Source organism: Hydractinia symbiolongicarpus, chromosome 15, assembly GCF_029227915.1.
Source record: "Hydractinia symbiolongicarpus strain clone_291-10 chromosome 15, HSymV2.1, whole genome shotgun sequence".
Lineage (NCBI taxonomy): Eukaryota > Metazoa > Cnidaria > Hydrozoa > Anthoathecata > Hydractiniidae > Hydractinia > Hydractinia symbiolongicarpus.
In genome coordinates, this window is record NC_079889.1 from 3,642,135 (window position 1) to 3,657,301 (window position 15,167).

Below are 15,167 nucleotides of genomic sequence, written 5' to 3' on the forward strand. Positions count from 1 at the left end.
AAAGATGAATCATTTTTACATTTTAGGACATAACATAGGGCTAAAGAGGGTAAAATTCCGTAGTTCGTCCACAAGTGGTTAGGAACTCTGTTTCTGTTAAATGCATATATGGAATGCGAACATGTCAATGATAACGAACGGACTTTTTACTTCTTCCCAGCAATGGGTGATTAAGAATAAACAACAACTCAATATGGTGATATTGGTATTCGCGCCTCGTTGGCTTGGCAAATCACATATACAATACACTGAGGGGTAAAAGAGCTCAAGTCTGTAGGCTGGTATATACCTAAATTCAGAGAAATGTCTAAACGTTTCTTTTTGCTATCTTTCATGTATCTGTCTTTGACAGTGCTGCTAGGGGACCAGCGACCGTGCCTCCCTATCAATCGTTCGATAACTCCATTGTTAGAAGCTGCAGAAGCTCCCCCTGATCTTAAAGAGTGCAATCCATATTGGCCACAATCATGAATGTTTTTCGAGCAGCAATGTATGAAATTGCTTTATTCCCTATCGCGTTATGACCATGTTTGGTCTTTGCTAACCTGCAGATCAAAAAAGACTCCGGATCTGAAATTTTTGACACTTTTAAGTACTTGTGTAGCCAATATAATGCCCAAGCAGTGCTGTCAGTTTTTGCAATATAGACAGTGTTGCTCTCAACTGATCTGTTCTTGACTTTTCAATGAAAATTTGGGCAGCATCCTTTTCCAAATTTAAGTATTTCAGTCTAATGTTCAGGAGTTCACTTATACGAAAGAAGCCCGCGAAGCAAAAATACATAAAATTATGAATCTTAGTTGCATCAAATTTTCGGACTTTTCATACTTAGACACCAATGTCTTAATCATTTCTGCAGTAAATGGTTCTTTACGATTTGTACTATTTTTTGAAAGTAGCGGTTTAGCTCCTTCGAATGCTAACTTTACAATTGGGCTTTCTGTAGGCGATTCAAAACCTGTATTTAGGTTTCCCCATCGAATTCCACAAAAAGCCGAAATGACTGTACTGCCAGACCTCTTCCACGACTAAAACGTTTAGAAAAATGCAAACGAAGAACGGGTCAGCCGGACAGTGTAAAACTTCAAAATAGTTACTGGACCAATTCACCCACCTATGCCATGCCCTACGATATTTACTGAATGTCCCTGGAGCAAAAGCAACGTTGAAAAGAGCTGGTAGGTTAGCAGCTTTTTGTCGTAAAGACTCGTCCCTAATAGAATCTAGTTTCTCCTAGATGCCAATGCTGAGGTGATCTGTCAAAAAAGAACAACTAGTTGATTAATTAATACAAAGTTTGCGTAATCAACATAAATTGAATTCTACATTACATCTTAGAAGTTATAGAAATAATTTTCCAGTAATGTTCTCAAACTATGAGCGCGCAAACTTTACTGAGCGCGCAAAGCACCTATTACAAGTCTTCCAGCCATATAATTTGAGGTATCGTGAAATTATAGACAAAAAATAAAAAATAATAAATAAATCAAGTTTTTCGTCTGTAGTCGTCAAATCGCAGGTAGTGGGATATCGTGAACAAATTATTCCCCGAGCCTTGTTCTGCTATATATCATATAAATTTCACTTTTCAAGCCCTGTGCGGCGAGATAACATCAACATTTCACTGCTCAAGCCCTGTGCGGCGAGATAACAAACAATTCTTACATTTTTCTCCTCAAGCCCTGTGCGGCGAGATATCGAAATAATTCTTTCATCAAGTTTTACTCAAGCCCTGTGCGGCGAGGTATCCAAACAATTTAAGCTTTACTCATGAAGCCCTGTGTGGCGTTGTGCTGAAAACAGTCAATTGATCGCTATAATTAAGTTTGTTCACGATATCCTATGGGACTCGAAGTAACATTGCTATTGCATACAAATTAGCAAAACCATTAAAAACAGATTTACAACCTGTGTTATTAATGTAAAATGGGTCCAGCAGTATAAACGACTTTACAAACGAATCAAAGAATTCCCTGTTCGAAGATAATAATGGCTAAAAATAAGACGATGTTCACAAAGGGACCAATAATACGCCATCAGCTCTGCAAAATTTCGCGTGTTTTAAAGTATCACCAACCATACTAATAGGTGGACAAAACCAATTAAATTCTCCTGACCAATCGCAAGAAAATGCGTTAACGCTTTCTGAGCCGGAACAAAAATATTTTGTTTGTTTAGGTCGTCGGCAAATCGATCTATTGTAAATTTTCCGAACTCTTTTTGTATGTAAAGAAATGACTCTGTGTCTATGCTCCAATTATCTGTATCCTTAATTTTGGAAAGAAAATCGGCTGTAGAGTTTTGTTCGCGAGGGATCCACGAGGCGAATAATTTTATATTGGAACGAAGGCAAATTCCAAAGATATCAATAGCCAAAAGTTGCAAATATTCCGTATTGCTACCAATTTCGATTATTCGAGCGACGTTGACATTGTCCGAAAACCATTGAACGTTTTCGTTCACAAGTTCGCTTTCCAATGCCTCGAGAATAAGTTTTACAGCTAGCAATTCTGGGTATGCAGAACTTTTTTGTTTATCTGAGGAAGTGAAGTCGCCCCTTGCTATAGTTATATCTAGCCTTTCTACTATGTAATCGCCATACCCGCCGCTACTAGCGTCACTGTAAACTACTTTAGTCGTTGTCGGGTTAACCCTGATTCTAAATGCGTCTGATTTTTCTAAATTTACCAGTCAAAATAACAACTCTTTTTTTTCACTGAGGTTCACTTATATCCATCGAGGAGTACCAATTTTTTCTGGACACAATAAATGCGTACATTTGTCTAGTAAAGAGTCTAGTCAACGAGCCTATTGCAATTGACATAGAGATCAAGGAACCGGCAATTCTTGAAATTAATTTTGCGCTCACCGACTTGGAATTAACAGCAGTAGATAACAGATGTAAAAGTTTTATAATTTTCTGTTTTGGTACGGAAAATTCCATTTTTGTTGTGTCGATATTAAATCCTATATAAGTTCCAATTTGCGCTGGTTCTAAATGCACCTTTTCTTAATTAACTATAAATCCTGCATTATGTAGATCGTTTTAAGCAAGACCGGCTTGAAATTTTGTTAAAGAATATGATTGTGCGCATAAAATACCGTCGTCTAAATACAATGTGATTTTGATAGTGTTAAAATTTTGTCAACCCATTGCCGTATGTCCATGAAAAACCAAGAAATGTCCTATCCTGTTCTTGTATGCTTATGTGGTGATAACCGCTTTTAAGATCGAAGGATGAAAAATAAAAATCCTTCTTTCAATGCTGTGACGCAACTTTAAGGTCTTCGTATTTAAACTTCGGAAATTTAATAATATTTTTCACATGTCTGAAGTCTGAAACAAGCCTTTTTCTTTCGGCGTAACGTAAAATTAAAGATTTAACACAAATCGGACTGTCTGCAATAGTTCAAAAAACTTTTATCTTCTGTCGCTACTTTGGATGTTAGGTAATGGTAGGAGAATACGCCGGAATATGTCCTTGCTTTTGACAAATCCAACATAATCGCGGATAAGACCATGTAGATGTGGGGTTTCGTACGTTGGGAACAAACGTAGTATTTTGACTGTGATAATTAACGTATCTTCTGCGAGTTTCCGCAGGCTTAAATCGTAACTTTGCTTTTTTAATTTTTTCCTTTTTAGCATTTGCTGTTCTTATTGCTCTGTTTATGGCGCGCCCGTCCTCAGAATTAGAGGCTAGATCATCGCTTTCATATTCCTTAGCAGTTTGCCAATCCTCCCTATCCGCTAACCGTATAAGTTTGACACGTTTCCGTATTAACTTCTTACCTTCAAGGTGTTCTTTAGTGGCATTAACTTCATTTTCAGCGATGCTCTCTTGCGCTCTGTCTAATGTAGTAAGCAGTTTAGTGCAGAATTCCATCTGTTTTTGGTTACCTCGCCTTTTTAAGTTACTTGACTGTAAGTTGCGTTGTGCTTCTATAGTAGCTTCTACCTTCTTTTCGTGCTTTTCTAGGAACCTTTTGGCAATTTCTGCAACGGTAGCAGCAGCTTCTGAAGTTGATTCTTGATCCTTGGCAAGTTTTGCTTCGACAATCTTTTGGATTTCTTCGTCCGCCATGTTTGAGACGCTAAGGCCAACTGACGATCGAGGAAGAACCCTTGCGAGAATCGCCTGAAATACTAACTCACTGCGCATGAGCAGTCACACCTGCAAAGCATTGCCGTACAGAATCTGAAAAGAAACTTAGTTTCCAGCAATAACGTCGCGACTTTAGACCTTAGGTCATTTGGTTAATTTATAAATCTTAATCAATTTAAATTTTTACTGACAGTGTGACATGTTTCGTTTATTTTTTGGAACTTAATGGGCCGTCGCGTGAACTGTTTCCTAATATTGACAATCCAGAAACTGCCATTAGTGCATTCACCGTTGTTATCCTGGTCTATGGATCTGTAAAAGAAAAATGGTTGGAGTCTGCCTGTTGTGAAGTCTGTTTAACCATATCGAGAAATAGCCAAAAACCTTCCTTTACCAATAACATTAGGTCATGTAATATTATTGGACATAATAAAAAAAGTCTTCCATTGTCACTTAGCTACAGATAATTGCTCAGTGCAAATAAACTACCAAGGTTGTTTTTGTCATACAGATGTCAATTATTATGCTAGAGTATTTTAAGGTACTGGACCATAGGTGCAATCCTTATCTCAATCTTGCCAGAGACTAGAAAAGCGTTAAACTTTTCTATCTTTTATACTGCAGCATTAGAATAGGAAGTGAGTTATAGGTGTTTGTGCAGTTGTGTGCTTTCGTTGACGTCAAGATTTGTAGCTGTATGTCCCTAAATGTGGAACAAATCTTATTTTAATGTTTGAATTTAACTGGTTTAAAAGGGTTATATCACATTTACAAATCTTATTTGTATACGATTTTAAACCTTAAACTAGACAGCATTTACAGAATATCCTAATTGTCCTTTTGTTTATCTACAAGATCAGCATGTGAATTTAAGAATGTTTTCAATGATGGCGCAACCTAGATTTCTTATTATAACGAATTTTTGTATCAAAAATTTAGAAAATCATGAAATGAGAACTTGCTTATTTTCTAATTCGTTGCATTCAATGGAAAATAACTTGATTTATTAACCCTTTATAACCTTCGTATATGCAATACAAGTGTAGTGAATAAGACTAGATAGTATCTGTTTCCTTGGTCACGTGACAAGGCAAAATAGGGATTGACTGTATCTTACATACCCGGTTATAAGACTTTAATAAATTGATATGGTCGTTCTTTCATCCGTTTTTTATCTCTATGTTTAAGAAATTAAGAAGATTATTACAAGCGACTAAGTGATATTTTTGTAGCGAATTGGGTCTCTAACGTTTCATGCTGTCTAAGACTCATTGCAATTTAGAATTTATTTTAAATTTGATAACATTCTTCAGAGTGCTGACTTCCAACAAATGATCTTTGCATTAAAATGATCGGAAAAGACAACAAAATCTTTCCTTTTTTCCTATCAGTTTTAGGCAATACACAGGGCTTAATCTTTTCCTGCCGGGGTGCGATATATAAAAAAGGGGTCGGTGTAACCGAAAGAATTAAATCTTTTATAACTTTTTTTAACTATACCTAATCAGTCAATTCTAACTTCAGGTTTCTTCATTCTTGAAACCAGTAAGTGGTTGTATTCAATCACACTTTTTACTGATTCAAAAGAAACCGAGCTCCCACAAAACCAAATTTTGTGTTTTCCTTGCAATCTCAAGACTTTCCAATGATGGCCCTGTTCTGCATCTCGAAAATTAAACCTTTCAAAATATGGCCATTTTCGCTGGTATAACATCCTACTTCTGGTAGCCCCATAATTTTTCAGATGCTGTTTCAGTATAGATCGTAGTTGCCTTTTATTAGGCTTCTTCTTGCTGTACTGATAAAAAACCGATGTTCGTTTCTTATCACCATCGTCTCCTGTCGGGTACTTACCCTCGGCATAACTGTATCCATGGTAACCGTGTGTACTGGCGTAACTTTCTCTTGACGCCCATACAGCCATGTTCTGCTTTGAATAGATGCGATCAAACCACCAGTCTACTGGGCTAACGCTTCGTTTCGATTCGAACACATCAACTAGAGATGTAGTGTAATACGTATGCTCCATGGAGGAGAACATTTTCTTCTCCTCCTTCGTTTCTTTGCCACCAATAAGTTTCACAATTTTAGACACTGGAGGTGTCCATATAAGGAAGTCGTAACTTTCGATTTTAATTGGTCCTTTTGGGTCATCTTTATAGTAGACAAAGATCTTATTGGTCTTGCCGTTTATGTCATGCGCATTGTCGTCAATGTGAATATATCGGACGGAAATGTTGTACGTTATATCAAGGTCGAGTGTAATTGCCATTGAACTCCAAAGACTCTCAAAGCCATTTGAAAGAATGTATAAACCTAGAATGAAATACAACATTAATCAAACTTTTACAATATTTCTAAAGGGAAATAATTTGAGTAAATCCACTCCTTGTCAACTTGTTTCAACAATTTTTAAAGCCAAGCAATAATTAGATAAATAAATAAATAAATAGATAGATGTAGATAAACGTTAGATAGATAAATAATTTTTTTAGTTGAAGACTTCAATTGAACTGTTTTATTTGGTAGATACATAATAGTAACACAACAGATTAGGCTTCATTCACCTCCGTCATCACCATTCAAGAAACTAACAATGCCTTGCATCAACCTTGGTGTGTTCCATAGTAATCCATACAAGGCTGGTACCTCATCTAATTGACCATACCCTTGTAAGGTAAAAGACGCTGTCAGTAAATCTTTCAAATCCTCCAACTCGTTGCGTTTTAAAAAATCATAAAACGAACCAGAAATTTTAGACTTTGTTTGTTCACTTGGTTCTGGCATTAACTCTCCTTTATATTCACCGAACAAGCTTCGATGTAATGCTATGTATTTGTATATGGTGGAGACATACATCTTTTTCAAATTATCCAACGACACGTCCTTATATTTGGATTTCAGCTTAAGAAAAATATAAGTCGCAAATGGAATGCCACTTGTTGAGTTATCTGCCCAAACGCTTGCCATAGGTATTGGAACTAAGCTATTGTTAGTAAATTGTTTTAGTAGAGAAATTACATTTTCTTCGTAGTCTTTAGATATATAAACTGTTCCCAGCTCGTGTATGGTGCCTCTGTATTTGATTGATGTTGACTTTCCGCCTGAAATAGAAAGAAGCAAAAGTAAATGGTGAGAAAAAATTGGATTTCTAAAAATTTAATGAATAGAAAGTTACTAGAAACGTGTATGAAGTTCGTTATCAAAAAACCGTTCAGAAAATTTTAAAAATCTTGCAGATTACACTTACCTAAAAGGAAGAAAATGGTAAACGAAATTTGCATTGAGGTTTATCAGTTTTACTTTAGATTTCAAAATTTCAGATTAACATTCACATCCCATGCCGGGTTGGCACACCATTACAACTGTTTATCTGTTGTAGCTATAAGGAATTTTAATTTTTTTTAGCAGGCTTTAAAATTATTTATTTGGAGCCTTAAAATTCCCTAAATTTGCCCTAATTTTTACTTATAAGAAGGTAGGGTTATATTGTTTAACATCAATTATTGAATCTTTTGTAACTTCAACCTCAGATTAACCTGGGACTTCTTTAAACCTAGTAGAATTAGAATTGTTCAGAAAAAATTACTAACGTGCCTGATTAAGAAGACCAAAAAATACTCACCGAGGCGGTTGGTTCTTTCTAGAATCTTCACATTTTTAAAACCTTTCTCTTTTAACAAGTAAGCCATATGAATTCCACTAGGTCCTGCTCCAATAATAGCAATATCGTCACTGAGAGACTTTGGACCTTTGATATCTGTTGGAAGAACATCTTTAAAGTCACTTGCAGACTTAACTTCAATCGTCTTTTCTCCACGTGAGAAAAGTATCAACAGGGTGAGTATACTTATATGAGAAAAACTCATGATGAGGAAGGAATTATCTGATCGCAAAATAACATTGAGTTTACAGCTTTTCTATATTATCTAAAATGTATTTTTTTAACACCGTGATACTATGGCATAATGCTTCCTTCCTTGAACCTGACCTGTTATTGTTATTTCTTAATTAATTTTTAATAAAAGAAATAACCAAGCTCTAAAATGTGTTGCTATGAAATGGCATCTTTTCTGTTGAATATTTTAGTTAAATTCTCCACGACTGTTTTATGTTAATGCCAATGCATATCGTTATTCTTTATCGCTGAAGCCTCCACGGGAGAGACACATTCGCAGTTGAGCTAACTAGTTAGAAAAAATACACCTTGGTTACGTCAAAGTTGTATTTTTCACACACATTTATTCTACAAAACGTATTTCATTATATTTTTTGTTATTTATTTTTGCAACTATATGCAAAGCAACATTGTCAATTGCACCTAACTTTCATCATTCACAAATCATGATATTGCATTTCTTTCGTTAATATGTCAAATGTAACATTGGCACCAATTTGTCATAAGCATATAAATACGAATACAGGCTATTCTACCTGTGTAACCGGTACACTTTACAAAATGGCCAAAGGAGCGAACTAAGTATAGATGCATAATGTGTGGAATGATTATTTTTCTTCCCTGTTTTTGCAACTACAGCGCGCGGATCTACATTTCTGTTCAGGTCACAGTTTAGATGTTAAGCGAATCATGACTACCATAAAAATTTTGTTTCAAAACAAACCATCCTATTTGCCTCTTGCATGGATACAGCACATCCTCTAATTTGTTTTACGTGCCCTTCGGTCTTCAAAATGTTCTGGTTCAGCAACTGAATTAAAATAAAAATTTTAAAATTCAGACTAAGTTTCATTCAACAAGTAAGTAATGAATGTGGAAAACATTCATAACCGTATGATTTGTTAGAATAAAAAGACGAAAAATGATCAGAGTCAAATGTCCTTCTTTTGTTTTAACCCTATTCGGTGTGAGGGGGCGGATTCCGCCCCCACCCTGACGGTTTTTCTTTAATAAATCCTTATTGCTATGTTATATGGCTATGAAACTTACTCAGTTTCAGTATTTATCTATTAAACACCTGCAAGCCAAATTTTTAGGTCCCATACCTTTCAGAGGCTTTGATATTGGCCATTAATCGAAACTACTCCTAAAAATCTCTATAAAATCCTTATAATGGAGAAAATTTAATAACTCCTGTTAAAAATAATCTTACAACTTGTAACTTGCAACACAACTTTGTTTTATTAAGAAGAATCATCGTGTTTAATTTGGACACGTGATTAATCCGATTTCCCGATTTTGTCGGATTTTAGCCAAAAATCGGAAAAACCGGATTTTTGGGCGCTTTTTTATGCGATCCACGTAAAACCCGGAAAATATGTTAAATAACTTTTATTTAGCTTTCAGAATCTTTAAACAGAATGCAAAAATTCGCTCTGGAACAAAAGTAATTAAATTTTAAGCAGATAATGGCATTTTTAAGAAATTTCAAGATTCTGATGACGTCAGAGAAAATGTGCGGACGCAAGCAAAAATTTATTGCTGCCATTTTGATCCTTTTACGACGTACTATAAGTGCGCCAAGTTTTGATTCAATTTGAAGATCCCTATGAAAGGTTATTGAGGCGGAATGGTCATAGTATGTTCGAAAAACCCCGGACCGAATAGGGTTAAAGGGAAATTGCATGTTGAGATTAATGGGCGATAATAAACATTTTTACCATTGTCCGCCATTGCCAGAAATCCTTTTACACGACTCCATTCCAGGAGCCTGGTTGTGACGTTAAGGCCTAAGGAACAAATTAAACAATCTTAACAAATTTCAGGGTCACACATTGCTCAAAGCTGTGAAAACCGTAGATAAATATAATATGAAGCAACGTTATTTAAAGTTTAACTTAACAACTTTAATTTCCAATTTCATGCAATATCGACAACAATTGTCATACGAAGAACATACCAGAATTACGAATTTAAACGAGCTGGTATATGCTAATAATGTGAAGAACACTTAAGATAAAAAACATTTGCCCCTTAAACTCAGCCCTCGAGGTTTAATGGTTGCGTATTTGGGTCAAGAAATATGTCTTTCTCCTGAAGGATTTATTTTGATGCCGCATTATAGTCACATTGGCATAAAATGAATAGATAACCCAATGATCATAAGAAGTCAATGTATCTACGTATAAATTTGCTAAAGGTAATGTGTAGCTTATTTTAACCATTTTGTCCTCACGTGGAAAATTATGTTTCCTTGCAGAAGGAAGAAAAGTGCTGTTAAAGGAATTAGACTGATCTTCAAATGTTTTTTATTATTAGGCAAATTCCCAGCCTCAACGTTTTTATAAAACAGAAGGGTTGGGAATTTCTGCCTCCTTTTCCCAACCTTTGACCGGGTCACTCACACCCAAAATGAATAGGGTTAATTGTGTTGTACAATGCTTACTCATCACTAATATAAAAACCTTCTGCAAAACTTTGGGCAGCTGTTGAGTAGGTGAATGTCGAGACTTAATATTACTTTGGTACGCTTATTAACGGTAGAGCTTAACATTTCCGTCTTAAATGGCACAAGTTATTTTGAAAGCACCAACTAAAACATTTTTTTAGAGTAATCAAAAAGCCTGGGAGCAAGGCTGAAGTTTGATTTTTATAGCAACTGTCTTACAAGGTAAAGTAGGCGTGGCGTTTATTTTTCTTGTCTTTTTAAATTATTGATACGAAATATATATTCTCTCAGACAAAAAACATGTATTCTAAATTTCAAATACTTACAACAAAAATAAATTTAAATGTCATTCTGAACTGAAATAACAAAATTTCTTTAAAGAATATTATAAATGTCCTAAAAGCAATGTATTTTCACTAGAAATATGATTTTCATGCTCAGAAAATGCTGATTCAGCAACAATATCGTCATGTGTTTCTCTCTTATTTGACATGCACACTACATCAGGTTGTATCCCCTTTACATCCACATGCAATTCTTTATTACTGATTTCTGTTCTTACTTCAGCTATAATTGCCATATCAGCTGCTATCTTGGAATCTTCCCTTTTTGGAGTCACCTCATTGTTTTGCATTGTAGGTAGTATTCCATTTAGTTCCACTGACTCTGCCGCAGAACCTTTAGGTAAACCATTAGATATACTATTAGGTAAACGATTAGGTAATCCAATTTGTGTTGAGGTGTTACTAGTGTTAAGAACGACTTCAACTTCTTCTTCAAAGATATTTTCTTCTTCGTATTCAAGTTGATCAGCAATTTTTGTGTATTCTTTTATTTCCAATAATCTCAATTCCTGTAGATTAACGCAGTTTCTTATCAAGATATACTTTGCCCTTGTAAAGACAGCGTCTACGAATAACCAGTTAAATTGTATTAACTCTTTTAAAGTCATCTTTAACAACTGCAACATCATACATTCATTAACAATATCAATAATGGCGCATTCAACTTCAGTGCTACCATTTGTAACCTTAGATTCTCTTGATTTTTTTATTCCACAAAAATCCTTGTATGCTTTCATAATATTCTTCTTGGAACTTCCATCTATAACAAACGTTAGCCAGCAAGTTAACGTTACTTTCTTATTGTCTTTTGTTATAACATCATCGCCTTCAAATTTAATTTTACATTGACCAATGTTGAAACGTCTTGTCATTTGACAGCATGGAAACGGTATAATTGACCAACGTCTAGCTACCGATAAGGGTACACCTAATGTTTCGAATATCAAAGCTTCGTTAGGTTTAGCTCGAACAAAGAATGCAGGCATGTTTTTCCCTCTTGGCAAAATTCAGTTCCGTTTAATTAATCTGAAATATGAAAGTTGTAATGTAAATGTTATGGGTTACAAAAGCAGTAGTCAAGATCGACTCAGATGTTAAGAGTTTAATACAAAGACACCCCGAGACTTGGGATTATTCTGTTTGCTTTTTTAACACTCGTATATTCTACTTACACTGCCTTACAAAATAAACAAACAAAAATGTGTAACACTTTCGCCGGACAAATTTTTTCGACAAAAAAGGTTATTCGTTGTAAAACGTATTTGTCACTTAAAGAACATTTTTGTCACTTCTGTACATTCTTGATTACGTTTATTCAGTTAATTTTGTTTATATAGACTGTAAAAAAGCTCTTTTAGGCTATAACTTTAAAGTAAGTAGCTGTTCAAATCTCGGTCAAAATTTCCTTTCACCACTGAAATAATTTGACAAATAAGTGAAATAATTTGGCACACAACTGCTTTTGTGCGTCCCTTTTTTCTTGCGTTTTGTCGAATAACCAAGAAATGAAGTATTTATAAATAGCTAAGTAAATGTAAATTATTAACAAATAAATATAAAAAACAATTTCTTAATCTTATTTTTACTCTGGAGTTTTTACTCATTTTATCATGCAAAAATTTTGGTTTAAATCTAATAATTCTGTCTTTAGTCGTAGCATCTTGTCCTATTTTATAAGAAGAATGAGGTATAGAATATCTGAAAATGATAGCGAAATGAAAAGAATAAAAAGCCTGAAAGTTTTTTCTGAAAAATATAACATTTTGATCTTTCGCAGAATCGCTTGTGGTGAATTTGCAAAATGTGTGGATACTTTGATTTTGGGTCGCAAAAAATTGCTTTAAAAATATGTTTACAATATAACAACATAAAGAAATAGGGACACCTCAGGTCGAAGGCAAATTTTCAGAGTTTTTTTTTAAAAAATGTATTGCAAAGTGTTTTTAACTGGAATGAAATCTTCGTGAAAGCCCCACATTTAAATATACAAGGACTTGATCGCGCCATTTCGATACAGATAAGTCTTTAATTAAACTGGTAGCTAATTAGTTCTGTTTTATAAGTTTTGTTAAAAAAACCATCAATAAACAACAATCTTGTCCAGCGTTTCTCTTGCTACGGAATTACCCGTCAAAATGCTAACGATCTAAACTCAGTTGAATGTAGTTTTAAATATGAATTAAAACATAAAAAATAGAATGAAAGACAAAGAGAAACCTAAGAAAACAACAAAAGCTGATTAAACAAAAAAATATTCTGTTCTTTTACACGATGCTGAATTTTCCGTTGTATATTGTTTACTCAGACCTAACGTTTTCTTCTTTCCATGATATTCAAATTAGGTGATGTATTATTCATCAAAAAATAAAAACATTCTTAGTAAAGACTTTGAACTTGAAACCGATAAATATATGTTGCTATGGGCTAGTTTACACTTGGGTTTAACAAAAGAAAATGTGATAAATAGTGTTAGATATTCAGTTCACCGGTGTTATACGTTTAGCAGCAAAAAAATATTTAAAAGTAAATACCAAAACTTTTTATTGTGAATTTTATTGTCGGCATGAATATCAAAAGAATAAAGGGAAGGTCGGAAGTTTTTTTAAAATCAATATAAAAAAGTCTTTAAAATATGTGATTAAGGAGACCTTTCTAACTTGGTCCAGGGGGGGGGGGGGGGGGGTTACAAACATATTATGACCAGTGGTTGGGAGTTGATGGGGCTTGGGGGGGGGGATTTCGACTTATAGTACGTCCTAAAAGAAACAAAATGGCAGCGATACGTTTTTGCTAATGTCAGCACTTAAGAAAAGAAGGGAAAGGGGAGTTGGTTCATTGTGGGGTTAGACTATGATAGTAAAAATCCCTGACAGGTGGCTTGATGATGTCACAAATTTAGGATGTTTAACATTTCTCTTGTCATTAACACATTTTGATTTAATTTTTGTTAAAATCAAGAAACAACGACTAATTTAGAAGTCCGTCAATCACGTATTTTAAACATGTTTGTAGGTTAGTTTGATTAAATTCAAACGCTTGTAACGTGCTATTTTTTTCTCACATTAGCATGACCAAGACCCTGTGAACCCTGACGTAAATCATTATGTTAGGCAAGCGTGCCGGAGCATGTGTCTAGTACATTTTAAAGGCTGTCAGCTACGCGTGTGCATAATTAGAGATTTCACAACCTGTCTATTGCACAGCGTTAGCCCTCTAACGATTATGTCCATTTTTAAGTAAATGACGACAAAACTACCTCAATATTTGTTTCATTTTGACTGGACCAGCGCCCTTAACTTTTTTATTAACTTCCTCGTCCGTAGAAAGCCTCTCAGAGAAAAACGCTATGTTTTGATATTAGAATCTGAGTGGTGCGAGTGTTCAAACCAAATTAACTACTTTCTAACTTTGCTTAAGTTACAAATCTCGTTTTGTCATAACATAATACCACAATTAAACACAATCAAATAATATCGAAAATGGAAACAAAAAAACAAACTCAGTTAACCCCTCCTAATCTGTGCAAAATTTTAAGATTGAAGCAGAAATAATTGTCCGAAAATTACCGAGATTTATTTGTGTGTTGCGACAACGCTTGTAGACAGTGTAAATTTATACAAAGGAAGTATTAATAGCCATCAAATACATTGCACATTGTGAACTTCAGATTCATGTTGTTACGAAAATAAGGAGAATAATTTTTCTAAAGAAGCTGAACATATTACATGAACTGATACTTTATGATTCGTTCAACACTTAGCTGGAACGCATTATTCAACACAAGCTACACCGAAAAATTATATAGTCTACCGAAACTAACCCTATTTATTATTAAAATTAACAAACGTATTATAATTCGCTTTGTGTTTTCTTATTCATTTTGTTGTTCTTTCCTTTTACACAAAACAGGTTGCATAAAGGTACACATGGCAAAACTTTCGTTCGGAAATGGTTATTCTAGTATAAAAAATAAAAATTTAAATAAAAATCCTCTCCTTTTCATCTTCTTTTTCTAAAATGACAGATAATAACTCATCTTAATTGTATATATAATTTTGCTAACTTACTGTAAACAGACGTGAAATTTGTGCTCATTTACCATACGGCAAATTCAAGAGCATTTACAGATCTTTGTGTAGCCACATCGGTTAAAATCAAACTGGTCACGTGACTTCTTTTTTTCCTTTTTTTTAATCCAAGAAAATTAAAAACCTGTTGGTTTGTATATGCGAAGAAGCAATAAAATAATTTGTTCACATTACAGAAATTTAACAATATATGGCCAATCAACTGCATAAGAAACGCAACTACCACAAAATTCTAAATTACTACAATTATCAATATAGCATAAAACTCTCTAAACTCCTTAA

At 34.4% G+C, this 15,167-nt stretch overlaps 2 protein-coding genes across 3 annotated transcripts; both read right to left on the bottom strand.

The window, feature by feature from the left end:
• Positions 1 to 5,563: 5,563 nt before the first annotated feature.
• On the bottom strand, positions 5,564 to 8,190 carry LOC130629130 (uncharacterized). Of its 2 annotated transcripts, XM_057442236.1 has the most exons (4): positions 7,732 to 7,866; positions 7,357 to 7,488; positions 6,674 to 7,210; positions 5,564 to 6,422 (listed from the first exon to the last, which is right to left on the bottom strand). In XM_057442236.1, the coding sequence occupies exons 2-4, from the start codon at positions 7,388 to 7,390 to the stop codon at positions 5,611 to 5,613; spliced, it is 1,383 nt and encodes a 460-aa protein (XP_057298219.1). In that variant the 5' UTR covers positions 7,391 to 7,488; positions 7,732 to 7,866; the 3' UTR covers positions 5,564 to 5,610. The 2 variants fall into 2 exon arrangements, with proteins under 2 accessions (XP_057298219.1, XP_057298218.1); XM_057442235.1 differs by lacking the exon at positions 7,357 to 7,488 and having other exon boundaries at positions 7,732 to 8,190.
• Positions 8,191 to 10,720: 2,530 nt separating this feature from the next.
• On the bottom strand, positions 10,721 to 15,014 carry LOC130628848 (uncharacterized). Its single transcript, XM_057441874.1, has 2 exons — positions 14,865 to 15,014; positions 10,721 to 11,823 (listed from the first exon to the last, which is right to left on the bottom strand). The coding sequence occupies exon 2, from the start codon at positions 11,781 to 11,783 to the stop codon at positions 10,839 to 10,841; it is 945 nt and encodes a 314-aa protein (XP_057297857.1). The 5' UTR covers positions 11,784 to 11,823; positions 14,865 to 15,014; the 3' UTR covers positions 10,721 to 10,838.
• Positions 15,015 to 15,167: the final 153 nt, after the last annotated feature.